At 42.6% G+C, this 14,561-nt stretch overlaps 2 protein-coding genes across 2 annotated transcripts in view; one reads left to right on the top strand and one right to left on the bottom strand.

Moving 5' to 3' along the window:
* Nucleotides 1-7,460, top strand: part of plekhh3 (pleckstrin homology, MyTH4 and FERM domain containing H3) — a 28,478-nt gene extending 21,018 nt beyond the window's left edge. Inside the window, exons 8-13 of the mRNA XM_026360628.1 lie at nt 471-678; nt 884-1,011; nt 1,418-1,538; nt 1,990-2,478; nt 2,628-2,819; nt 3,874-7,460. Of these exons, the coding sequence (XP_026216413.1) occupies nt 471-678; nt 884-1,011; nt 1,418-1,538; nt 1,990-2,478; nt 2,628-2,819; nt 3,874-4,044 (1,309 nt within the window). The 3' untranslated portion in view covers nt 4,045-7,460. The remainder of the gene's footprint in view (nt 1-470; nt 679-883; nt 1,012-1,417; nt 1,539-1,989; nt 2,479-2,627; nt 2,820-3,873) is intronic.
* Nucleotides 5,581-13,131, bottom strand: tubg1 (tubulin, gamma 1). Its single transcript, XM_026360652.1, has 11 exons — nt 12,916-13,131; nt 12,415-12,527; nt 12,010-12,177; nt 11,856-11,924; nt 10,743-10,822; nt 10,513-10,639; nt 9,394-9,480; nt 8,566-8,715; nt 8,338-8,490; nt 8,082-8,243; nt 5,581-7,562 (listed from the first exon to the last, which is right to left on the bottom strand). The coding sequence occupies exons 1-11, from the start codon at nt 12,962-12,964 to the stop codon at nt 7,365-7,367; spliced, it is 1,356 nt and encodes a 451-aa protein (XP_026216437.1). The 5' UTR covers nt 12,965-13,131; the 3' UTR covers nt 5,581-7,364.
* Between the last annotated feature and the right edge of the window lie 1,430 nt (nt 13,132-14,561).

Here is a 14,561-nt window from a genome sequence, read left to right on the forward strand (position 1 = left end):
CACATGCACTCACCTACCACTCCTGGACACTGCGCTGGGAGGAAGTGGCAGGTCACTGTGGTTCACATGAGAGGAAACACTTTTTCCTGTTTCATGCGTTGCCCAAAGTTAAACATGTTTTCTTTGCAGTTTTTATTTTTTCTCTGATTGAGGGATTGTTGAGCCTTTTTAAGTCCCTATGAGCTAAAGTGAGAACATTTGTCATTCCTTGCCTCATTGACTTTTGTGCATTACCAGCCCAAAGAAAATAAAGAGCCTGGTTGAATCACAAGGATGATGCAAAGTCCCTAATCACAGCGTAACACTTTACAGACCTTGGAGTCACTGTTAATATTTTAAACATTAACATCTTCTCCCTTGTGGTGAACATATTCATTTTGCTGGCAAATGTCTGGCAAATATCTCAATGTACAGTTTTGGCATGAGCACACACACATCACACTTTCTGACGCTCTCACTCTTCCTTGCAGGATCCAGAGCCAAAGTCCCGAGTCTGAGATGGATAACTATGCATCATTTATTAGTGAGGCTTTGGAGAAGACCAAGTGTCGGGAGTGTGTGCCATCATGGGAGGAGGTCCAGATGCTGATGAACCGACAGGAGATGCTGTGCACCGTGCACTATCCTGGCCCAGGATCCTGCCAGCTCTACATCAGCTCACACACTACTGCCAATGAGGTTTGGGCACATTTGTTTGCAATATAGTCAGTAGCACAATGATTTTCAGCTTCTCACATGTTCCTGCTTAGCATTCCCTAGAAAAATCTGAAGTCTAATTACAATAAGCCATTAGGAGAAACCGAAACTGCATTTCTGCCTTGTCTCTTTGTGATCTCAAGGTCTAACCATCTGTCTGTCCACTTGCCCTTGTGCCCCTTATCAGGTGGTTCGAAGGATACAGGAGAAACTCAGTCTCCAAGACAGCAAAAATACATTTGCACTGTTCGAGCAGAACGCACTGTGGGAGCAACCGGTCTCAGGCAGCGTTCTCATCGCAGACATCCTGACCAGGTTTGAAAAGCACAGTCACTCTTCCTCCTGTAAAAGACAGACACTGCAAGGAAGTCAGACACAATAAAACTAAACCAACAGACACGCTATGAAAACACCAAAAGACCAGCTGACCAGAAAAGTGAGCCATTTGTCACTCGTGGACTGTGTATTTATCTGGACTTGTACGGCTCAAACACTGAATGTTATCGAGTATCCTTGATAACCGGTGACCTTGTCTAGTGTTGTTGCCCAAACACGGCACCCTACTGGGAAACTGGACTTGTGTCACTGTAATCACTATCTCAGCCAAGGTGACGCTGACGTAATTTGTTTGTATGTGCAGCAAAATGTCAAATGAAATGATAAGTTGTCCTTTTTTTTTATTTTTTTATTTTTCTAACTCTTGTGTCCCTCTTCTGTGCAGCTTCTCTACCAAAGAGTCAGAGACTAAATCTCAGTGGAAACTGTGTTTCAAGCTCTACTGCCTGTTGGATGCTGACAGCATATCAGTGGACAGCATTGAGTATCTCTTCCTCTTTGAGCAGGTAATGGAGCAGAACAGGAATCCTCAAAGTGCCAATGACTGACTCAAAGTCCTCCTTCGAGGGTGTCTTTGTTATGAGTGACCATTTCAGTGCTGTTGACGGGAGATTATTTATTGTTCTGCGGTGATTCATTGTGCACATTTGATTGGATTATTATGTTTTTACTTAACAATCATTAATGTCTTATGGGCTGTGATTACAATAAAACACTGTGTATATAAAGCATGACTAAGAGCACTGGCTGTAGTGCAGAGAGGGCAAAAGGCAGCCAGCACTGGCTTCATTAGAACATTTTTCCTGAGGACTCCCATAAAACAGTTATAGGACAAAATAAAACAGGGTGGGGTAAAAAGGATACATGGCAGGACTGAGGCTGTTACTGAAAAACTGAACCTGCTTTGCTTTCGGTTCTGTCTTTGTGTTCATCCATGTTTTGTGCTTTGTACGGCAGTGCCATGAGATGGTGGTGCGTGGTCAGCTGCCAGCCTGTGAAGAGGACCTGCAAGCCTTAGCTGCCCTGAGGCTTCAGTGTCTAATGGGAGACTTCAGCACACACGCCCCGTATCCATCTCTGGACGAGCTTTTCCCGGCTCACATGCTAGAAGCTCGGGTCCTGATGTCCCTCACTGCCCCGCAAGCGCTCCCTCCGTGCCAGGTGGCGGCTCAGGGCTGTCCCACAGCACAGCGCTTCCCTACTGGCCTCCTGGCGGGGACACTGTGGAGCCACACAGCTACAGCAGTGCACAAGCAGAAAGTGGAGCAAGACCTGCGCCTGCGGAGCCGGCTGAAGGAAGAGGCAGCGACTGTCATGGGCTCCATCTTGGAGCGCTGGAAAGATCTGGCCGGGTACAACTGCAGGGACAGTATGGCCGCCTACCTCACAATTGCACGCCAGTGGTCAGGCTTTGGATGCACTCTTTATGAAGTGGACTTTTATATTGTGAGTATTGTGAGGTCATGCTTTAGTTTTATTATAGCATTTTAAAAAAGGGTTTTGCTCCCTCAATTCCTCAAGTCACTTGAAGAGAGTTAAATTGAATGACATCTGTGAACTGTTCTGACATCTGTTCACCTCTTCCTCCCCTGCAGAGTTCAACAGGGAGCTTTTCCCAGAAGCTGTGGCTGGGTGTAGCTGCTACATCAGTGTCTCTGTATCGGCAAGGAGAAGCAGAGGCCCTGGAGTCCTTTCCTTATGGCCAGATCTGCTCTTATGGCATATCTGACAGCAACACCTTCAAGATCACAGCTGGGGATCGGGACCTGCTATTTGAAACCACCAAGGTATTGTGGGTTACACCCCAAGTTAGCACATACAAGCTAAATCTGTCAAATAGATTTTTTTTTTTCATTTATGTACTGTGCAGGACCAAGTTACCACATCACTAAGCAGTATTCTGCAGAATAGGTGAAGGAAGCATGCTCTGTGCTCATGATACCTGCCTCCCTCCAGCTCTCTGACCCACTTTAAAAACACTCATTAATTTGGTCTAAATAGGGAGCACACAACCTGCCCCATGCTAACCACCAAAAGTCGAACTTCCTGGCATTAAATGGGAACTGGGGGTGAGTTTTATTGCAGTGGTTAGATTAAAATATTAGGCAAAACATTTCTCAGAAACATAGATGTTCGTCCAAATAGACTTTTTTTTCAGAGGAGAACAAATCTTGCCTTTCACGGAGTAGATTTGTTTGCATCTTCCCACACGGAACAAAAAAACCCTCTGTGATCTCTCATGGGGCACAAAAGTGGCTTTTATTTATTTATTGGATGTGCAGGCAAACTGAAGTACAACACAGAAAGGCCTCTACTTTTATTAACTTAAGGCCTCATATTGCTCTTGACATACATTTGCATGGTTTTGAGTTACTGAGTTTTTGCAGGGGGTGGTTATGGTTAGGCCTGTAGTGAAAGGAGAGGGAGAGATTAGCTGCTGATTCAAGGGTAACAGTTTAGGAGTAGGTGAAGGTTTAAGCTTGGAGGCAATTTTAATAGAGCATATTAAACACTATGTTTAGGCAAGCAACAACAGGAGTGGAGTATGGTTAACGGTCATGGTGGCTTATGGTGGTTTGGTGGTCATGTCCGCCAAGGTCTGGGTAACAGAGCAATAGAAGGACAAATTCACAAACAGCTGCTGGACGAAATCTGTCAAAGTGGTGAAATCTGCGCACACATGTGAGGCATCATCCTCAGCTTCTGGAGGATTGAGTTTTTCAAGCAGCTGGTTGACATCATCATCCTCCGCCCAGCTGTGACTATGTCAGATAGACACTGAGACTGCCACCAATCTGACCTCTCTTTCTCTCCCTCCTCCCCTCTCTTTCTCTGCCACAGCTGACTGAGATCATGCAGCTGATGAATGCGTATTTCAGTGCCATCCGTCGCCAGCGAGGGAAAGGGGAAGATGCAGACGTCACCATCGCAGACAGCACGGACGTGGGCTTCTGTCACCTGGGCTCGATACCAACGCCCACCCTCCTGGAGCTACCCTCACACACTGTTTGAGAGGGATCCATACATGGACACCCTCCAACCCCCACTGACCTCCTCCAGGCCCCTATGAGGCCATAGCCCAGTCCTTAGGGCCCCCGGCCTCCTCCATTGGGAACAGTACGGCAGCCAAAACAAAGAGAGGGCTGTTTTCGGTCCTCATCCATGAAAATAAACCCTTGCTGAGCTTTCCAGCTGAAGGAGCTGGCCGATGGAGGAGGGAGGGGAAGGGAAAGCAACGGGCTCTGTTGTGCAAGTGAGTCCAGAAACCCACAGAAACCAAAGCAGTTGCTGATTAAGTGTCACATCCCTGTACCGCCCCATCCTGTCTCGCAACCACCTCCGTTACCCCACATGGCTACACCCTCAACCTTACCCCACACCCCAGACAATGTGAGATGTTGGTGTGAGCCTTGCTACATCAGGGAGAGTAAGGGCTTGCAGCAACAATAAGCTGTGGTTCTCCCTTCGTGAAGGTCTGGCATACAGTGAAAACACTACTCTCTCTTTTTCTCTCTCTTTAAGTGCACCATATTTGTTTTGCCTTTCCTAGAAGGACGTCATCCCTCATGCACTGCTGGAATAGTGTTGGGAACGTTCAGTGACAAACACACACACACACACACACACCTCCCTTGCTTTTGGCTCACTCTTGGTCACATACAGACACACACTCACATGTCCTTATGCTGACATGTTCTTCAGAGACGGTCAGTTTTCATAAGGTCCCTGCCAAGCTTGCATTACCTAGAACTGTTGATGCAGTGAGCAATGTGAACTTGGAACTGGAAACAGATGTTGAACTCTGCAGCTAAGTCACTTTGGCTACCGCAGCCATATAGACTCTTCCTAAGGAGATTATCAGTTGTGTGTGTGTGTGTGTGCGCGCGCGCGCAAGACTATGTGTGCCTGTTTGATCCAGAAACCATTTCCTAGATGACACATTCAGGATGTGGGTTAATTGCGTTTCACAGAAACCAAAGGCTTTTGGAGCTGCTTCTACATTGTTTCCACCAAATGCTCTGATTTGTCCTTTGTTGTGCTGCTTGTCTTGGCTGAAATCCTCAACATGAAACTTGGTTAACACTTGACTGATTGGATCATTTTGCTTATGTTGCTTATGTTAGTATGCTAATGCAGCTCTACTCTGCTGGAAATAACAGGTGCTTCTCTGTGTAATATTGTTATTTTCACATTGTAAATATCATGGATAAAGTGAACTTCAGAGTAAACATAAACCCCAATCATTGATGTAGATCATTTAAGAAGTGACACCATATTTGCCATCAGTGCCCTAATTGTCCCGTTATTTAAACCTAAACCTTTCTAATCAGGCCTTAAATGCTTTTCTAGTATTATTTATGCAGATTTAGCTATTTTTTACTGTCATTTATGTCCTATTATGTCTTAAGGTTTGCTTTATCTGATCTTGTAAATCCTGTGTAGCTCCTTCCTCCAGTGTGTTCACCGTTTTTTGTATTTTTTGAAGCCAAAGTTTTGCCAAGTCATGGGATTAAGCATGGACCAAAGATTTTTTTTTTTTTTTTTTTTAATAAGCTTTTATACAAAGAAATTATCCCAAAGCAGACAGATCTCCCTAGTTTCATTTAACAGTTTGGATTTTTATTCATTTTCCTTTAAACTTGAATATCAGACATCCTGTTGTATACATTGTACACCCCATGACAATTTAAGGAATCATACAGTGGTTAGGCTTTATAAAGATCATTTTAGAGTACTGTCTGCTACACAACCCCATGCGATAACCAGCCTCTAAACTAAAGTCCTGTCACCATGGATGGCCTTGATAAGTGACTGTCTCCTGCTCAGAAGCAGGTTTTTCTTTTTCTACTGCAGCTGCAGGCAGCTCTGAGCTACATATATGGAAAAGAAGAAAAAAAAATTCAACTGCAGATGTTGTTGCTTTGCATTAAACTTGTTTGTATGCTGCATGGTACCTTTTTATGTAATGTGTGTATAGTTAATTGCACTATTGTTTGTTTTTAACTTGGAAGTGCAATAAAATGTATAAATACTGTATGTAATTAATTTAAAAAAAGTGTCGTTGAGCATATTTCATCTTTGGTGCCATTTGTTTTCCTAATTTCATTTTCTGAAAACGTGCTTTCGACTGTTGTTTACCAGGCACATTTTCTGAAAGGCTGAAGTTTGGCACCAGCAGCAGAGCTGAGAGGTGCCTCCCCCAAAGCTTTTCTGGTTAAAAACAATAGCTGGTTGAGCAAGCGTTGCTAAGTGCCTTTATGTTCCCTGGTGGTAATGAGCCTTAACTGAGTTAGATGAACGGCCATCAGTACACAGCAGCTGCAGGTGGGAGAGAAAGAGATGTTTCATTCTTTACCAGGAAAGCAACATAACCAACTGTGCCTCCAGATTAAACCAGGTAGAAATTGAAAATACAGAATAACAGAAACTTAGTTTATTCATTTCAAACAGGTCCAACGCGAAAAGCAAGATGAAAGCTTACTCACTTGGACAGTACAGAGAATGCCAGTGAACCAGCTTTTCATTAGAGCATATTTACAGGCATAGAGATGTGTAGAAGTGTTAAAACATTATCTGTCTTAGTTCATCTGTGCATCAAACTCTCACTTCCTTTATTGTAGATGACAAATGCTGTTAAAATATCAATTTATATAGCAGGTATGTAACACTACCATTTTTGGCTCAAGACCAACTTGAACTTAATATTCCTGTTGCTCATGTACAGTAATAACTAATATGCAGAGAGATGGTACAAAGCACCATGTCAGAGTCTTCTGGGATAGAAGAACTTACGTTTACCATTGTGCACTGCATCCTGTCGGTCTAACTCTCGTTATTCAAGGCAACCATTTCAGCCGCTGTAGACATTTTTAAATCGATTGCAAACAAGTACTGTAGTATAAAAATAGACCAAAACAAGACAACAGCAGAAAAAGGGGCTACAGGGGGGAGATTATGGGTTTAGGAGGTACAGATTATTCCGCACAACCTTAGGAGAGGGAGGTACTCCTAATTTAACTTCACTAGACTATTAAATTAAGCTTGAGAATTTACTGGTTTACTTTTTGTTTAATATGACAGTGGGTGTTAACACTCATCCCTCAGTCTTTTTTCAAGAGACACAGGCACACTAAACTATTACTATAAAAGCCAATAAATATGTATTTCAGCAAAGCGGCTATATAACCAAATACCTGTCTGTTCTGGGACACCAATGTGTGAAAAACAAATACTGTGGAGAGTGAAGCATCAACATGAATTGGGTTACAGTAAACTAGCTAAGCGTGTATGCTGACTGAGTTGTGGTTGAGATATAAGAAAAAAATGTCCGTTCACTGGTCTTGTGTGCCCCAGGAAATGTAGTCAGGCCGTGTGGCTGCACTGTATTCATCTACCAGCTGCTGGACGACTTCACGTGAATTGTCCAGCTCATCAAAATTGTCCTTGAATATGTCCTCCTTGCGGAACTGCTCCAGGAAGGCCTCTCGCTTACGCAGCTTGTCATACTGCCGGCACGTCCGCTCGAACAGCTGTGGGGTAGCAACAGAAAAGGACATCACAATGAAATGCCTGTTTCAGGTTGCAACTCTGATTTCTTTAAAAATTCCTACACTTTCTGTTTTATTTTTAACTTCTACATTACAAGAAATGAAAATGAAATCTAGGCCTTCACTGTGACCTCCTTGGAAGACTGTGATTTCCCCTTCTTAAATTGAAACCTAGCCCAATGAGAAAAAAGGTTAAATTTGGGCTTTGTAATACGACTGCCCGTTAAGACTTACTCAATCTGATCACATCAGAAGAATGCCTTTTCCCCTTAACTTTACAGCGGATGTTTGAAACCAAGAAAAGCTCTGCAGTTTTAGGAAATATGTGGTTTGGCAGGATGACAATGCAAAACCTATTTTTTGTGAATTTCACCTTAAATGTCTGCTGTGGTGGCTCAGCTTCAATTTTTAGGACAAAGTATTGACTTAACAAACAAAGACACGTCTCTGTGGTATAAATACAGGCTGGAGGAGAATGTAACTTTTAAGATGAGCACTTACAGAGGAGATACTTGTGTGGTTGGCCATCATGAGGCCACTGACTCGGTGGGCTGAGGGCAGGTATGGGGACTTTCTGGACAAAGCCACCTGAATGCTGGCAGGACCCCAAGGAATGAAACTGGCAAGTTTACGTTCTCTTATCCTCTGGAGGCTCTTATGCACCTACAATCAAGTTGGTGAAACTGAAATAAAAGGCTCTCCAAACATATTAAAAAATGAAATCTAGAGTTTATAAGCACATTACTCCTGTGTGTACCTGCGTGGGGTCAACCTCTCCCTGGATGATGTTCAGGATAGCGATGTAGCAGTGGCTCGGCTGCCTCTCTCTTCCCGTGGACACCATCACATTCTTGGGTTGCAGAAGCCTCCTCATCACATCCAGCACTGTGGTTTTTCTCACACTGGCAATCTGAAACACATTTGAACATTTAGTATATTCATTTTAATATGCTGGTACTTTCTCTGACAGAACGACAGAACTCACCGACTGGTCAGTAGTGAGCGGTGTGTATCCGGTCATAAGAAAGTGGAGGCGGGGCGTGGGGATGAGAGACGCAATCAAGCCAATCAGGTCATTGTTCATGTATCCCGGGTAGCGCAGGGTGGTTGTACTTGCAGACATGATGGTGGAAACCTGAGTGTATAAAGATTCAATTACACCATTATAACTTCTAAGTTAAAATAAGTAAGCTGTGTGTTATGTATCAAATGAATTAATTTGATAGTTTCGTTTATGCATGATCATGAGCTCAATTGTAATTATAATTCAAATATTATCTGGTTATGAGAATTATTATTATTAGAAACAACTATAAATTATGCAGTTTCTACTTTGCTACTCCTGCTGGGAAGTTACAACTAGCCAGACAGCCATCATCAGCATGAAGTGCTACAAATTATGATTTTTTTTCCGGTGACGTCTTAATCTTTCTGCCAAAACAGAAATGATTAAACTCACTAAGTGATCCAAAGCTTGGGGAAAAAGCATTTGCTGCCTATATCACCCAGCTCTACAAGGAGTGTGTCATAAATTCAAAATCTGTGTGTGTGGCTCCTGTCGAACAAGTTGACACACTGTTCGGAAAGAGCAGCCACGTGCAGCTCATTTCTAAGAAACCTAAAATCCAGTCTGACGTGCAACTGACTCGCCAAACTAGTTTATAAATCTTGTAATTTTTGCATGGAGCGACATGTGCCTGGTACAGCTCTGTCCTTACTTTTGTCTTTGTTCTAGTGCAGTGACGTAGGCTGCCAACTAAAATTAAAACCTTCTGACAAGGAGAAGTTAGAAGGATGTAAGTCTCTCACTCACCAACTGATTGATCTGGGAGAACGAGGGATTCTGGATATGCAGCCTGTCTGTGGCAATTCGATTCAGAGCCGTGTTATCCAGCACCACCTGAGGACCAAAGGCACACAAAGGGCAATTATTAGACTAATTAAAATAAGGGACTCTCTAGCACAACAACATGGTGAAAGTCAATACAGTGGTATAAAGTTAAAGGAAGCCTGAGAGGGTATTGAAGTAACCACGCAGTCAAGGAACTTCTTAAGAAGCAACAACGTGTGCTGCTGTTAGGCACGCATAAAAGACACACTGTACAGTCCCGACAGGGGGACCAATTCTTGAGCAGATTCTATTAGCTCTCCAGCTAATTTAATCAACATGAGGACATTATGCAAGACTCTGCAGGAAGTAGGTATTAGAGAGGAAACACCATTAGACTGTCAGAGCACCTCTAATACGATCACCCATTTAGACTGAGATTTAATAACTTTGATTTGTATTCCCTATGTGCTGGCGCTGCAGTTTGCCACTTTGTTAGTCTCCTGCACAAGTACTTCGACAATGTAAAGTATATTTTCAGCACAGAAACATAAAAACTACGCTACATCTGTGGCATTGTTTCACAAAGTAAACGTACTTAAAGTTGTCATTTGCAAAATGGCAAAAGGTCTTTGTGATTATAGTTAGACGGCATTTTCCTTTAATCAACACAGTTCATAAAATACAGCTTTAATGGCATTATGACAACTACTGTATAATAGGCCTTTGAGACCTAATCAAGCTGTATTCATATGTCTTTGATGTGTGTAATTGCTATTTGACCCTTGCCATTTACATCAGAACAGATGAAGCCAAATTTACTTAACAGTGTGACATGACATCATAATTTTATAGGCAATATGACTGATGACCTTTTTAAGAAACTTCCCTCCCCCGTCTCATCTCGTTGATAGTGGAGGAGTTTGGCTATAGTGTTGTATTTTACCTTTGGTTTGTTCAAGTGCAACAAAGAGGGGCTTGTTATAAACATGAACTGAGTCACTTTACGTCATTCCGTATGGGTCTTTAGTGCCATGCTTGTGTCTGTAAGCAAAAGGGAGCAATGGGATTAATCAGCATCCATTCAAGAGTGCTGCTGCTCACCACGCAATCTGCATTCTGAGTGAGCCGCTTCAGCGTGAGCAGCGAGTTGTACGGCTGAACAACCACGTCACTCATCTCATCCTGGTTTGGGAAAACAGAGTAAGTCTGCACCAGCTTCTTTGGGTACCTGAGTCAGACATATGCATACTTTAAACACATACAACACATCACAAAAAAATGTAAGTGATGATTCAATCCTCCCCAATATTTGAGATTTAATATTTGTTAACCTGTCGTTAAGTTTCTCCAGTAGATAGGATCCCAGCCCTGAGCCAGTGCCCCCAGCAATGGAATGACACAGGACAAATCCCTGTAGAAATAAAAAGAGTCACTCATTACATGCAGTTTGAATTTACAGCTACGTGTGCCACGTGTGTGTAGAGCTTACTGTAAACTCAACTGATGCAGAAAGCTGAGTGTGTGTGGGTGAGCAAATGCCTCTCTTCCCCTAGCAGTTATATAAATTGGGAGAGCTGCCCCACCTCACAAATAGGCTCCCTCACCCCCCAAGACAGCCCTGTAATACCTGCCTTCAACACTCGCCCGGCTATTATCACCAGACATTCTACACGCCACACCCTGCCAACATACACAACCTCACGGCAGCTCGGCCCACCTTCCTATCCAATGAACCCATGAGTACACACACTAAATAATAATGTGGGGTCATAATGTGAAAGAGCTACAGAAATTGCAGACCTTAGAGGGGAAATGCAAGTGTTATTGTATGGGAGGCTGGAAGCTGAAAAAAGTTCACCCAAAAAAAAAAAAAAAAAAAAAAAGGCTAAGAATAATAGTGAGACATGGATGGGGCTTTGCTGGTTTTGAGATGACAGACACTGGCACCATTTAAACATGTCAAGTCACTGAGTTCTACTGTACGTACATTTCACCACAACTAAAACACAAGAATTTGCCCTGGTGCAAGGACAAAGGGGTCAGGAGACCACCTAAGCTTTAGCTGGTTACTAAAATAGATGAAAAAGATAAACAAAATAACAACAAGACACAAAACAACTAGAAAGAGATGCAAAATGGGCGCAGGGAAAGACCACAACAACATACAAAATTACATGTCTGTTCCCAGGACCCTATTGTCTCATTTTAGGTTACTCATTCGATAAACTTATCATGTAAACTACACTTCCCTGGCTGTTTGAAGACCAGGTTCCAGCTGCAAGTTGCTCTTGAGGTTAAATGGGTCAGCTGACTAAACAGTATGCTATTTCTACACAAAGCAGCGTACATTTACTTTTAAATGAGCTTTTTACATGTGGTTGATGGTCAGTACCATCCCTAGTTACAGTCTGTGTGTGATAAATTACACATAAAATTAAACTTGCCTCCAAACTGTCACTGCCATCTGCCTCCCGGTCAATGATGTCAAAGATGTCCTCTTGGATTTTTTTGCCCTGCAAGAACATGTTTTAGATACATCAGGTTTTTGTGTCTTGATTTGGATAAGAATTAAGGAAACATGTAATTTCTAGGGATCACCTGTGAATATCCACTCGCCCAGTTGTTCCCAGCTCCTCCGCCATGCTCAGACAGGTAGATGTTCTCTGGGTTATACAGGTTTGCATAAGGGGAGTTGAGGATGGAGTGGATCACCCTTGGCTCCAGGTCGAGGAGTACTGCACGGGGGATATAGTGCTCGTCATCAGCCTGTGGATTTTTATGAACAACCAAGGGGTTAGTTGATGAAGCTGCACAGTGAATAGGTTGCAGTGTCCTTGCAGGTCCTTTCAGCTTCCACTACAAGCACGCCATCTACTGGCAAATACTGTTGTTGCATCACAGCCGCACACAAGCATCAACAGAAATTGTATACAGGGGTGCAGACGGATAAGCTTTTGCCATAAAGGACAATGAAGGGAAACTATAAATGTTTGCGCCTGTTACCTGGTAGAAAAACACATCCTTCCTGTCTGTGCCTTCAGTTGCAAAGTCCTCGACAATCCCCTCTGGGCTGATGCCATGCTCTGCACACAGCTGCTTCCAAAACTCAAAACCGACTGGAAAACACACAGAGAAGCAAGTGTGCGTAATGTGTGCGTTAGGCCACGCTATTTATCCATTTATAAATGCCTCATCACAGGAACCATATTTCCTTTGTGTTAGCTTCACTGGCAGTATAACTTCTTAAAATGACACTGCACCGTCAGCTAACGTTACTTTAATTAACGTTAGGTGACATTTGCTATGTAGCAGTTACTCTAGCCATTACCCACAAGCTAAATACTCGACTTTTATTGGCACTGTCTATGTCTTTATTACATTTTGAATTAGCTGGACGTGAAACTAGCTATTGACCAGCGTGGAGACAGATCATCTTAGCTAGCTAACTTAATGCTAACTGTCATAAGGATGCCAAGTTCAATTTTAACAACGTCGTCCACATACTCTGATTTCCACATTGTCCCAGCTGGAGTGTTATGATTTCCCGTGGCATCTTCAGCAGCTTCTGTTTTTAGCCAGCTGGCTGCTAGCTAAATAAATAACACAAGAAAACAGACCGCTTCCCCAGCAGCCCGCTCCTTCCCGCTTGGTGACGCTCCAAACAGTCGTCTTCCTCTGTTTGACGGCGGATCCCTCATGAAATACTCATACCGCCCTCTGCTGTGTTGGAGTGGATCATTAGGAAAACAAATGGACACATTCAAAAAGATGTGTTGACTTGTCGTTTCAACACGCTAAAATCGCATTAGCACCACGGAGATATTCTTTTTCTGTTTGTCTATTAGGACGTTTTATTTTGAAAGTCTCCCCCGGTTATATCCGTCTTGTGGAGTTGATGACCTTCACTCATGAATGTTCAGTGTTTTTCATCGGCCACAGTGCGTAACTTCACAAAACTACTACTATTAACACGATTGCTGCTGATCAATACTATTAGCTTTAAGGGGCCGGATTTTGAATTCCCCCTCCCCATAAACATCCATGCCAAGAATCTAGGACACCGTCAATACTTCCGGATAATTCCTTCAAAATAAACTAATGTTACGATTGCAATTGTATGTCGTTTCAAAGTGACGAGAACAATATAGAAAACTCCACCATAATTTAAAAAAACTTGCTTTACTTTTACTTATTTACATGGATATATATTTTGCAACTACCAGGATGGCTGTGATTCATATTTAAATGCATACAATTATTGGTGCTTTTCAGGACAGTCATATTAAACACTTTAGGTTGCCATGTTTTACTTCAAACTTCATTATTTATTAATTTAATTTTCAATTTCGTTTATTTTTATTACACCAAATCACATCAAAGGTCAACTCAAGGTGCTTTAAAATATAAGTTTTAAGACTTTACATAATTTAGCAATATAAATTATTACATAGGAAATCCAAAGTCTCACTGGAGCAAACCCTACAGTAGGTGACAGTGGAGAGAAAAAGCTCCCTTTAAAAGAAGAAACCTCCATCAGATCCAGGCTCAGGGTGGGCGGCCAACTGCCTCAGTCGGTTGGGATGAGGACATATAAAGTGGAGAGAGAAAAGAACGACAAGTGACAAAAGAAGAACTACAAGCAGCAATGAATAGACTGGGCAGGTTGTTAGGGCCAGTGACTGCACACAGGAGACAAACAGCTCAGAGGCCGGATAAACCTGCAGAAAGATACAGAGAGAGAGAGGAAGAAGCACAACTATGAGAGGAAGAGGATACAAGGGTAATGACATGCAATGGTGGCACATTAATGTGAAAGAGTGGAGAGGAAAGGAGCTCTGTGAATCAAGGGAAAACAGTCTAAGCAAACTGATGGTGCACTCACCTGGGCCAGCTCCAACAATAAGCTTTGTCAAACAGTTCCTGGAGACACGGGTTATAAATAATAACTGTCCATGGCAGGAATCTATCTAAAAATTACAAATGTCTTAAAATGTGTCGTGCAAACATACAACCTAGAAATCAGTGTATCATAAAATGGATACTATATGATCTATAAAGAATGAGCAAATGGCGTATTAACTAGTAACAGAACTATTTAGTGAACTGGTTACTGTAAAAGTTATAAATCGAGCCTCGTAAGAAACTGGTAC

Source organism: Anabas testudineus, chromosome 8 (genome assembly GCF_900324465.2).
Source record: "Anabas testudineus chromosome 8, fAnaTes1.2, whole genome shotgun sequence".
Classification (NCBI taxonomy): domain Eukaryota; kingdom Metazoa; phylum Chordata; class Actinopteri; order Anabantiformes; family Anabantidae; genus Anabas; species Anabas testudineus.